General features: G+C 39.4%; 1 protein-coding gene across 1 annotated transcript in view; it reads right to left on the reverse strand.

The window, feature by feature from the left end:
* The window catches only part of qsox1 (quiescin Q6 sulfhydryl oxidase 1), an 82,563-nt gene that overhangs the window by 22,927 nt on the left and 47,503 nt on the right, over window positions 1-12,133 (reverse strand). The window contains exons 9-10 of the mRNA XM_028812418.2: window positions 4,580-4,702; window positions 1,284-1,431 (exon numbers count right to left, since the gene is read on the reverse strand). Coding sequence (XP_028668251.1) covers window positions 1,284-1,431; window positions 4,580-4,702 — 271 coding nt within the window. The remainder of the gene's footprint in view (window positions 1-1,283; window positions 1,432-4,579; window positions 4,703-12,133) is intronic.

Below are 12,133 nucleotides of genomic sequence, written 5' to 3' on the forward strand. Positions count from 1 at the left end.
CTCAGCTACTCCTGGCTTCCATACCACAGCTTGAAATGTGGCTCCATGTGTTGTCCTTCACTCTTCTTGCCTTATTTGTACTTTAATATGTAGATGACACATTGTTTGCTTACATAACATTTCATAAAACATTTGGGACAATCCTAATCATGAAAGGAGCTGTAAAATAAATATTGTGAATCTGTAAACTGAGTAGGGGAAAACAAAATAATGCGAATTGCAGATAAAGGTCTACGTGTCAGGTGTTTTTTTGCATTATTTTGGAAGATTAAACCCCAAGCAATCCCAGTGGACAGATGGACATCTCTGGCTGGGCCCATCTGCGGGTCACGTGAGGGCCCCCTAAGCTCTGGGATTAACCCTGTATAAAGGGGGAAGAGAAGGCAAAGTCAGCTGTGTTGTTCATTAACTGCTCAAATTCCACTAATCTAAACAAATCCCTTTTACCGCCCCTAAACGAATTACTTTTGCAGTAACTCAAAAAGGGGGATTTCCCTGAAATATGGGGAGCCCTGTGTCATCTTGTATAGGCCTTATTTATTTATTACTTTTGTGTGATTTACTGTCCTCGGCCAGTTGTTGCCTTTTTTCTCTGATATTACAGCGTCCATAGAGCATTTGAAACTTTGCAGCTCCCAGCATCCTTAATGACTATGGTATGATAATTGGAGTGAGTCTCTCCTGCTGTAGTGGCAACTCAGACCCACTTTGCATACAGAAACTCTTCAGAAAAATCTGATACTCGTCTGACACCTAAGCAGTGCACTCTGTTTGCTTCTAACAGTCTTGGAGTTGCCCTTTCCTTGAACTTTGACCGTGATGTCTGTCATTAAAACAGCTAGCTTGATGTATCCTTTTCAGGAGCTGTACAGCACAGTCCTGTAAACTGTGTAACCTTTGGAAAAATGTTAATCCCAGACACGTGGAATATGGTCATTAACTTTTTAAACAAACTGTTGGTTTCAGCTGTAAATTTAAACTCCATTTTATCCAACAGCTAATGAGAGCCTTTTAGCATGAAATCGTACTACTCATCAAAACAAAGAGTTGAGCCGGGGGTGGGCAGCAATCAACTCTATTTAGGTCTCTGTAGCTAGAGAGCCCCTTCGGACAACAGCCAAATGAATATGGTGATCTAATAGACAACACTTCCATCAAAGAACAAAGCACTGGCACTGGCGTATTGGCACTCGGGTTAAGGCAGCTCTTTAAATAAAAAAAAACCCATGTGAGGCTGCCAATGTGCAAACAGCAGTGAGCTTAGAGAAGGGCAGTTCACCTACCTCGTGATGAAGCCTTCTCATTCTGCAAAGCCTGCACGGTGAGCAGGTGGAAGAGGGTCCAGACGGAGCATGGGTACCCCCTGAAGTGTGTCCGAGATCCCTGACAGGCCACCCACTTTATTGTTGGAGGAAGAGCCAAGTTGGGTACCTGGTGAGAAAAACAAACCAGATGAGCAGTTATGAGTGCCGCTCATTTGGACAGATGTGAAGGTGGTCAGTGTAGGTACACAGCCCAAGTGTGAATGGGTCACTGAGCGAGTTTAAACAGAAAGAGTTCAAGTCGGGGACGTGTACATGCAACTCGCTTTGGAGAAAAGTTTCAACTAAATGAATCCATGTTATGAAGATTGCCAGAAACGTTTGCAACACTTTCTGTGCTTCAGGTAATCTTTCTAGAAAAAGTCTTCAACTGTGGCTAATTTGACACGTTCAGGGTGCTACTGCATTTTCATAGTGCACAGCCAGTTGACCCTCAAAATGATGTTATGTGGTGATATGTATTTAAAATGTACAAAAAATTATATGGCGACAATGCCATTGATAACCTGCACTATTGGACACAGGTCTTCATAAGTCAGGGGTTTTGAGAAAGGCCAAGCAGAGCTCAATGACACACTCTGAACCCACTAGAGGTAGTAATGTAGGAGAGGATGAAGTCAAAACTAATGGCCATTATGAACAATGCTACACATCCTATCTCTGATAGAGTAACACTGAGGTCTTTCAGCCAACGAATTACTCAGCAGAAGTGTGCCAAGTAATTCTACAGGGCTCCTTCAAACGTAAAGGAAATACACCTTTATAATGCCTCACTGGGACTGCTTTCTTAATATCCAAGTCAGGAGTTTGTGGTTTTTTGTTATAGTGTGTGTACTTTTGTTGTTGTTGTTGCTCATTATAGTATTTGTTGAACTTCTATAAAAACTATAGTTTCCCCTCGGAACAAACAAAAATATATGTATGAATGAACTAGAACGGCGGTCACTCAGGAAGCTGTTTACTTTCCAGGACAACGACTGTCACCCTCTGAATGAGGTTTTGCCTAAACAGAGGAGCACATTTACTAACGGACTGAGACAGCCATGTTGCTCCATGGAGTGCTATGTAAGGTCGTTACTACCATCCGCCATCAGCCTCTGTAACGAGGAGGTATTGTTCCCTGTGTGCTCAATGGTACTGAGCTGGTCTAGCCAACATCTTTGTAGTCAATAACGCTATGTGTAGAATGCTGTGCCAATATACTGTGTGTAGAGCTGACATCCTGAACTGTAAAATTGTAATTTACAATTAAATGCAATTCTAATCACTTTACACTTAGTAAATACGTTCATTTTGTTAATTCTTGGTTTCTGTGTATTTGTACCTTGTTAACATACCTAAGATTATTATAATTCTTGTTATATATGTAATTGTGCCTTTTGGTTTCTGCAGCTGTTGTAGCCTTGTAATTTCCTTCAAGATTAATAAACTATCTAGCTAGCTGGCTATCTAACATGACATAGCTGCTCCTTTGGGGTTAATATAGGATCTGTCCCTCTATCTAGCTGGCTAGCAAGCTAACATGGCATAAATGTTCATTCAGAGTTAATAAAGTAAAAATCTATCTATCCAGCTAACACAACATCACTGTTCCTGCATTGATGATTTTGTATAATTGTCCAATAAAAAAACACTGGGTGACTTACAGCAGAGGATTTTACATGGGGTGATTGCTTTTAATTCATTCATTTCTGATAATTATTGACAAGGTCATAATGATCAGCATCCCTTTTGTAATCAAATGGAAGACATTTAGGGTTTCTTTCTTACTGTGGCAAGTTAATACTATAAAAATGCTTTCATTTAACTCTATGAGAAAATAACAAGGAGTGCTTACTTGGCAACTTTTTCTTGGGGGTCATGCTAAAACAGCTGATTTTTCAGAGAAAGGAGAAATATGGATGGAAATGGACAAAAGATGAATGCTTTATTAATGGTTGAAATGGATCGCTTTCAGTATCCAAGAGAAGTGTCAACAACATTATTGCTGCCTTAGGATATTTAAAAGTGTGTTCACACTGTATTTTTCAGATCATAATGATCAATGTCAAACCTGTACAGAAGGAGGTGTATTTTCTCTCCTGTTTCACTGGGAATAAAACATAAATCCACTATTTTTGAACTGAAGACAAGACATTGATCAGCAGAATGGCATCATCCAAGTGCTCCTTGGGGAAAAGGTTATTTTAGGTAATCTCTTCAGCAGGGAGTGTAAGCTTTGGGGTGTAGATGGGGTGACTTTTGGTAGCTACATGACCAAACTGTTCATCATTCATTCATTCATTACTTGACTCGGGTATGTACATTCAAACTGTTATACTTGTATCTTCAAATAATTTTTGGAAATGGTATTCAAGCTTAGAAGGCTTTGTTCCAAAGTTGTTAAAAAAAACTATGCTACCAATTTCTATCTGTTTTAAAATACAGTGTAAATGAATTACAGAAATCCTTAAATAACTTCCTGCTTATTTAAAAATATGAACAACTAACAAGTTAAGAAGCATTTAATGAAGATTAAGCTTCTCAAAGAGACAGCATGACCATGCATGGCTGCACCCCCAGCATGAAATGATAGGAAGCAACTGCAAGACCCGAGTGGACTGCTCTGGCATCCACATTGCCACGTAATCTAGCCCTCTCAGATTTCTCCCCTTTTTGGAGCTTTTGAAGATTTGGGAGTGATGATGAGGTCAGTGAAGAAATGGCTGTGAGTCCAGGATTCAGACTGGCACAAAAAGGACATACATTTGTAGGTTTCTTGTTGGCACAAGACTGTTGAACTTGATGGAGATCGAGGAGAAAAATGAGGATGGTAGAAAATATATGAATATAATCCTTACCCTCCAGTAGGCACTGAACTGGTAAACATTTAAGTTGGACAGTGAGGAGGAGAAAGATTTTTTGAAGTTAATTTAGAAGTCATTAAATACAAAAAATGTTTAGTTTCTTATATACGGTATCTGGATAAATTAATTAGGGCTTTCAGGGCGATTAATGTTACTTTTTAAACTTATTTGGGGACAGCAATGGCAGTGTTAGATCCGGATCATGCCTTGCTTTCGCTTCAGTACTGATTGATACTTTTTGTTTCTCTCCCAAGAGTCACTGAGGGCTCAATGAACCTCCCACTGCATCTCACAGTTGCTGCACTTCAGTCTTTGAAAAAGGAAGATGGTTTTGTTTACCATGGTTTGAAATTCATGTCATCACCTAATGGAGACCATTGATTTGAGGTTAGGAGTTCTATAACTACTCACATTAAATCCATTTTCCATTTCTTTCTCCAGGGTGCTGTATGGCAATTCAGACTCTGTATAGGATTTCAGCCAGCTGTTGAGGACCTGAAGGAAGTTCATCATGATGGGGCGTCCAGGAAAGTACTGCAAAGGGAGACAAAATTAAAAGGTTAGTGGGCATCTGACTACTGTACCTCGACAAGCTGCATATGACATGCTGGAAAAAAAATTATTTATATTTATTTTTAAAAATCAAATTATAAGTCTTTCTTGCAAACAGAAAATGAGATAATACAAATGTATGATTAAGGAATTTGTGACAGACATGCTGTGTGTGAATTTGGTCCACTGGACTCGCAAAAAGTCCCCTGAGGATTTTCATTACAATCATAGTTTTGGTGTCCTCTCCTCTACTGACCCCAGCCCTTAGGCTGGCCTAATAAAAATGCATTATGTTGTGACATATAGTCTGGGCTTTGCAGTTTGCACCAATAAAGTGGTATAATTTCATTCAAGGTAATTGGAATTTATTTTTTGTGGTGGTAAGCAAGGAATGTGAAACACACACGAGGCTGCCATTTAATGTCCCTTAAAAATAAAGGTACCAGAGTGGTTCTTCAAAATGCTATAGGGCAAAAGAACCAACCACGTGAAGGTTCCAGAAAGAAATTTTATTAGGATTCATAATAGGCTCCATAAATAGTCATGAGTAAACGATAACAGATGTATTAAATGCCAATGGTTTCATGATTTTAATAGAAAATATAAGCAAACAAGATTTTCTTGATCTGTCAGTATCCGACTAGACATTAATGATTTCTGCTTTTTCCACATATTAGGAACATTTTCAAAGCCCAAAAAAAAGATTCCAGGACTGCAGGGATGAGTTATGAGGAAAGATTAAGGAAGTCAATCTCCATTTGCTTAAACTGAAAAAGTTTAAGAGGTGGCATGAATGAAGTTTTTAAAATTATGAAAGGAATTAGTACAGTGGATCAAGGCTGTTACTTTAAATTGGGTTCAACAGGGACACAAATAAACACTTGTTAAGGGTAAGTTTCACACAAACATTTTTCTTCACACAGAGAATCAACGATGCATGGAGTAAATTAAGAAGTAGTGTGGTGGACAGTGGGACTTTTAGGGATATTCAAAAGTTTACTTGATATTCTTTTGAAGAAATTAGGTGCTTTTAGTGTAGATCGGTTGTTCACCACCTATTAAAACATCCAGAAAGTCACCTTTTCAGCTCAGAACTTTAAAGAGTTTTAGTAGTGTCCTAACTTTACAAAGAGCAAAAAAGTTTCCAAATGTCAAATTTATTTATTATTTATTTATTTATGTATTTATTTAATTTATGTAACTTTTTTTTTTTTTTTTTAAACAATTGCTACAAAATTTCTGCATAGCAATGTCCTTCAGGTCAGTTTTGGCCCACCTTTGACTTTAATGGATTTTTGTTGTGTTTAGTGTGGTTTGTTTGTTCACAACCCGTAAATGTCATCTTGTTCTAAATGTTAGGATCATCTGTACTACAGGTTAAGATGGTCAATCAATATAAAATAGATCCAGGGTGAAACATTTGATGTCCAGGGCACATTTGGGACAAAAAAGACAGAAGACACTCAAAGGTTAACTTAATTTCTGCTGTTTACTTTGATAGGATTGCCCCTCGTGTCTTTCAAGTTAGTCAGTGACACTAAATAAAAACCTACATAGGAATGGTTACCATTCAGTCCATCAAGCATGTTTGTTTTGCTAATAGTGAAGCTGTCTCCATATCTCATCCAGATGCTTCTTGAAGGTTGTCAAGGTTTCTGCTTCAACTACATGGCTTGGTAGTTTGTTCCAAATTCCCAAAACTCTTTGTGTATTGAAGTGATTTCTGTCTTTGGTCCTATATGCTCTTCCCCTTAATTTCCAGTGGTGTCCTAAAGTATTCACACTTAAGATGAAAGAATTCTGCTTAATCTAAATTGGTGCCTTTCAGGATTTTTTGAGGACCTGGATTTGGTCCACACACAGTCAGAACTGCCTGAGACTAAACGGGTGTAATTGTCTGAGTCTATCACAGTAGGGCATGTCCTTAAGTCCTGGGATGCACTTGTGCTTCTATGTCTTTCTTGCAGCATGGTGACCAGAACTGCACACAATACTCCAGATATGGTGTTACTAGTGTGTCGTATAGTCTGAGCTTAACAGCTCTTGAATTATATTAAAAAATGTAACAATATAACCAAACATTTCATTTGCCTATTTAATCACTTCTGCACATTGCTTAGATGATGAAAATGTTATGTCAACATAAACCCCTAAATCCTTTTCAGAGGTTGCTTCCTATAGGACAGTGTCTCCATCTGTATTTAGAACTGGCATTCCTTTTGCCCACATGTAGCACTTTCCACTTTTCTAAATTAAACTTCTACATTAAGTGTAGTAGTATACCCTGCGGTGGACTGACCGCCCATCCAAGGATGGTTCCTGCCTTGTACTCAATGATGCAAGAACAGGCTTCATACCACCCTCATCAATTGATCCCATTGGGATTAATAAAGTATCTATCTATCTATCTATCTATCTATCTATCTATCTATCTATCTATCTATCTATTAATTCAGAATTGGATAAACAGGTATGGAAAAATGAACAAATTAAGAGTTACGGTAAAAAAAAGAAAATAGTTTCCTGCAGAACAAAGGAAATTGCTCACCTCACTACAGTATCTGTCTAAAATTGGTTTAGAAAAATTGCAGGATTTACACAAGTGATGGAGAATCTATTTTTGGAAGCAGGCCCAGGAAACAAAATGAGATGCGGTGGCACAAATAGTTGGAAGCACATCCTAGATAAGTAATGCAGCTTACCTTTCTCTTAACGTAACATTGTCAAACCTGCTCAGTGCAATTTGGGGTCACATGGCCTGGAGCATATTATGGCAGCAGGGAGAGCAAAGCCGAATGCAGTACTGCACAGGGCCCATGCACACCTACTGTACATGGGGGCTAAGATGGAGTCAGCCATTAACCTCAGCTGCATGGTCTTAGGAAAGAAATACATGCAGACACCATTCTGAACTCTGCATGAACAACATTTATTTCTAAAGCACATTTTTATACAAAACATGTAGCTCAAAGTGCTTTACAAAAAGTAAAGACAAAATGACAAAAGAATAAACAAATAAAATTAAATGTAAAAATTTAAATATCTACATATCTATATTGGTGTCAGTTCACGTGTACATTTCAGTCAGATTATCAGATGTCTTGTTTGGGGAAAACTTTAGAAATGCTTGTGGCTTTTGCATGTTCTCACTTTGTGCGGATAAATTGGGTATTCTCTTGCGTCTCATAGATGCATGGATGGACAGATGTGAAAGCAACTATATAACAGATAGATAGATAGATAGATAGATAGATAGATAGATAGATAGATAGATAGATAAATGAAAAGGCACTATTCAATAGAAAGATATATAATGTGTGTGTGTATTTGTATGAAAATGTGCTATATAAATAAATGTTCTTGTATATGTATTTATACATACACACACACATATTATATATATATATATATATATATATATATATATATATATATATACACACACATACATAATATATGTGTTTGTGTATATGTATTGTAATAAAGGCGCTGTATATGCGCCCTACCCAACACAGATGCACACGGAGGCACGTGTAAAATAAATAAACTTTTTATTTTCTTCAGCTGGAGGGCATGTCTTCCCCGTGTCGCCCAGCCACAACACAGTCCCAAAAGACCAACACACTGCAAGCAAATCACTCCTCTCTCTGGCACCATCACTCCTCCCAGGCAACCTCATCCTCCTCCACCCCACTCTGGCTTCTGAGTGGTGGTTGTTGGCCCCTTTTATAGCCCACCTGGAAACACTCCAGGTGCTTGATCACCTGTTTTCGGTTGCACTTCTGGGTGTGGCTGAAAATTTGTCCAGCCAGGCTCTGGGCCCCATGTAGCGCCCCCTGGTGGCCACCCCAGATCCCAACAAGGCTGTGGAGAACTCCATCTCCCATGGAGCTCTGCGGGAAACTGAGGCACCGCTCCAACCCAGGGGGTCGGCCATCCAGCGTCCAGGGGGGAGGTATTGCAACGTCCAGGGCTGCTCCCCCTGAATATACAGTGAAGGGACATTCCGGCCGGGCATTGGACCCGGCCATACGCCACAATATATATGTACAGTGGTGTGAAAAACTATTTGCCCCCTTCCTGATTTCTTATTCTTTTGCATGTTTGTCACACAAAATGTTTCTGATCATCAAACACATTTAACCATTAGTCAAATATAACACAAGTAAACACAAAATGCAGTTTGTAAATGGTGGTTTTTATTATTTAGGGAGAAAAAAAAATCCAAACCTACATGGCCCTGTGTGAAAAAGTAATTGCCCCCTGAACCTAATAACTGGTTGGGCCACCCTTAGCAGCAATAACTGCAATCAAGCGTTTGCGATAACTTGCAATGAGTCTTTTACAGCGCTCTGGAGGAATTTTGGCCCACTCATCTTTGCAAAATTGTTGTAATTCAGCTTTATTTGAGGGTTTTCTAGCATGAACCGCCTTTTTAAGGTCATGCCATAGCATCTCAATTGGATTCAGGTCAGGACTTTGACTAGGCCACTCCAAAGTCTTCATTTTGTTTTTCTTCAGCCATTCAGAGGTGGATTTGCTGGTGTGTTTTGGGTCATTGTCCTGTTGCAGCACCCAAGATCGCTTCAGCTTGAGTTGACGAACAGATGGCCGGACATTCTCCTTCAGGATTTTTTGGTAGACAGTAGAATTCATGGTTCCATCTATCACAGCAAGCCTTCCAGGTCCTGAAGCAGCAAAACAACCCCAGACCATCACACTACCACCACCATATTTTACTGTTGGTATGATGTTCTTTTTCTGAAATGCTGTGTTCCTTTTACGCCAGATGTAACGGGACATTTGCCTTCCAAAAAGTTCAACTTTTGACTCATCAGTCCACAAGGTATTTTCCCAAAAGTCTTGGCAATCATTGAGATGTTTCTTAGCAAAATTGAGACGAGCCCTAATGTTCTTTTTGCTTAACAGTGGTTTGCGTCTTGGAACTTTGCCATGCAGGCCGTTTTTGCCCAGTCTCTTTCTTATGGTGGAGTCATGAACACTGACCTTAATTGAGGCAAGTGAGGCCTGCAGTTCTTTAGACGTTGTCCTGGGGTCTTTTGTGACCTCTCGGATGAGTCGTCTCTGCGCTCTTGGGGTAATTTTGGTCGGCCGGCCACTCCTGGGAAGGTTCACCACTGTTCCATGTTTTTGCCATTTGTGGATAATGGCTCTCACTGTTGTTCGCTGGAGTCCCAAAGCTTTAGAAATGGCTTTATAACCTTTACCAGACTGATAGATCTCAATTACTTCTGTTCTCATTTGTTCCTGAATTTCTTTGGATCTTGGCATGATGTCTAGCTTTTGAGGTGCTTTTGGTCTACTTCTCTGTGTCAGGCAGCTCCTATTTAAGTGATTTCTTGATTGAAACAGGTGTGGCAGTAATCAGGCCTGGGGGTGGCTACGGAAATTGAACTCAGGTGTGATACACCACAGTTAGGTTATTTTTTTAACAAGGGGGCAATTACTTTTTCACACAGGGCCATGTAGGTTTGGATTTTTTTTCTCCCTAAATAATAAACACCATCATTTAAAAACTGCAATTTGTGTTTACTTGTGTTATATTTGACTAATGGTTAAATGTGTTTGATGATCAGAAACATTTTGTGTGACAAACATGCAAAAGAATAAGAAATCAGGAAGGGGGCAAATAGTTTTTCACACCACTGTATATGTGTGTGTGTGTGTGTGTGTGTGTGTGTGTATATATTTGTATATGTATGTGTGTGTGTGTGTATAATAAATATACACTAGGGGGCTTTGCCTCTGCTTGCTTTGCTCGCCAACGCCCTGGCCTGCGCTATGCGCCAGCCACTTTGCATCTCTGTCGCTAAAGTATGTGGATTTCACTTTCACCAAACAACAAATCTTTTAAATCTCGTGGATACGCATCTTCATTGAGAGAAAACACTACTTTTCCCTGATGGCAACATGAATTAGATGATCTACAAGTCTCCGACTTAATGTTTAAATCCGAAACAATACATTTGATCTCTTTTCGCTGTTCTGTTATTTCACTGAGTAATCACTTCTGTTTGTTAGCGCTGATGTGATCTTTACTATCAGTTTTTTGAGACTTTAGAATTTTAGTACTTTCATAATCTTTAACCTACTCTGCATGTGTATCGTGCCAACGTTTTTGAACCTCTTTATGACGTTCTACTTTGTCTTCTACTCTTTGTCTTTTATTTCTGACCCCTCTAGGAGCTGAGAGCGCAGGAACTGTATCTGACAATAGCATTCACACAAATGAGAAGCGATTGGACTGTGGGCATGGTTGTAAATGTTTGAGAGGAGACTGGGACTTGTCAAATTCTTTTGGCAAAAAGTCTTGTCTCGTGGGGCCTGAAATTATCTCCCGCGGGAGTTAAAATTATCTCCAAGAAAGTCTCATCCCAGGATTTCCTTTTATAATAAATATATAATCCAACGTCTGTCTGTCTGGTTTTCATGGGATAACTACTTAACGGATTTAGAGGAGGTTTTTTCTATAAATTGCTTGAACATTCTGGTTGATTTTTGCGACTTCTCTGAGCACTAAATATCATAGTTCGCTTGCAGGAGCAATTTATTTGCGCAAATCCAAGAGAGAGGCTGCAGGCCAAGGGGAGGGGAAAGAGTGACGTCAGGAGTGGGGAGCCGGGTGGGGCCCTCCTCACTCACACGCCAGCCTCCATTAAAGTTGGTGTACTTCACACCACATTTTGGAGCGTTCCTTGCCTCCACTTAGCTTAGCTAGCGATACCTGTTTGTTTATTGATTTTTTTTTTAAGTTTGTCCTGTTTCACTACTACATGGGCAGAGCCTTGGGGGACAGCTAGTATAATATATATACATATATATATAGAAGACCGTGCATAATAGATAGATAGTAAAGAACAGCACCATATAGTATAACAGATAGACAGGTAGAACTTTATTTGTCCCAAGGGGAAATATAATCTTTTGCAGAAGCTCAAGAAATACAGAAATATTCTAACGAACAACAAGATGCTCTCTCAAACGCACACAAGAATTATATAAAAGAAGAAAAAAAAAAATGTGCATGTTGCCACTAAGTGGATGCTTGGTGGCGCTGTTGCTCACCTTTACCCTAACAGACAGTCTGAAAGACACGAGATAAAATCACTAAGAAGTAATTTTAATTTCTTCTTTTTTCAATGTTGTGACCCAAAGCACCACAACCACCACAATAAACAGCAAATCAATAATCACTAATACAATTCTCTCCTCCCAGCAGCTCTGTCACACTCCCTTCCAACTCCGGCTCTCCTGCTGGGTCTGCACTAGTCCTTTATATAGTCCTTGACCCGGAAGTGCTTCTGTCCTTCCATCCATGTGATTTACTAGCACTTCCGGGTCAGATGGAGACTTGTATTTTCTTCAGCCCATCCCCATGACTTGGGAGTACTT

This window comes from Erpetoichthys calabaricus, chromosome 10 (genome assembly GCF_900747795.2).
Source record: "Erpetoichthys calabaricus chromosome 10, fErpCal1.3, whole genome shotgun sequence".
NCBI classification, from domain to species: Eukaryota; Metazoa; Chordata; class Cladistia; order Polypteriformes; family Polypteridae; genus Erpetoichthys; species Erpetoichthys calabaricus.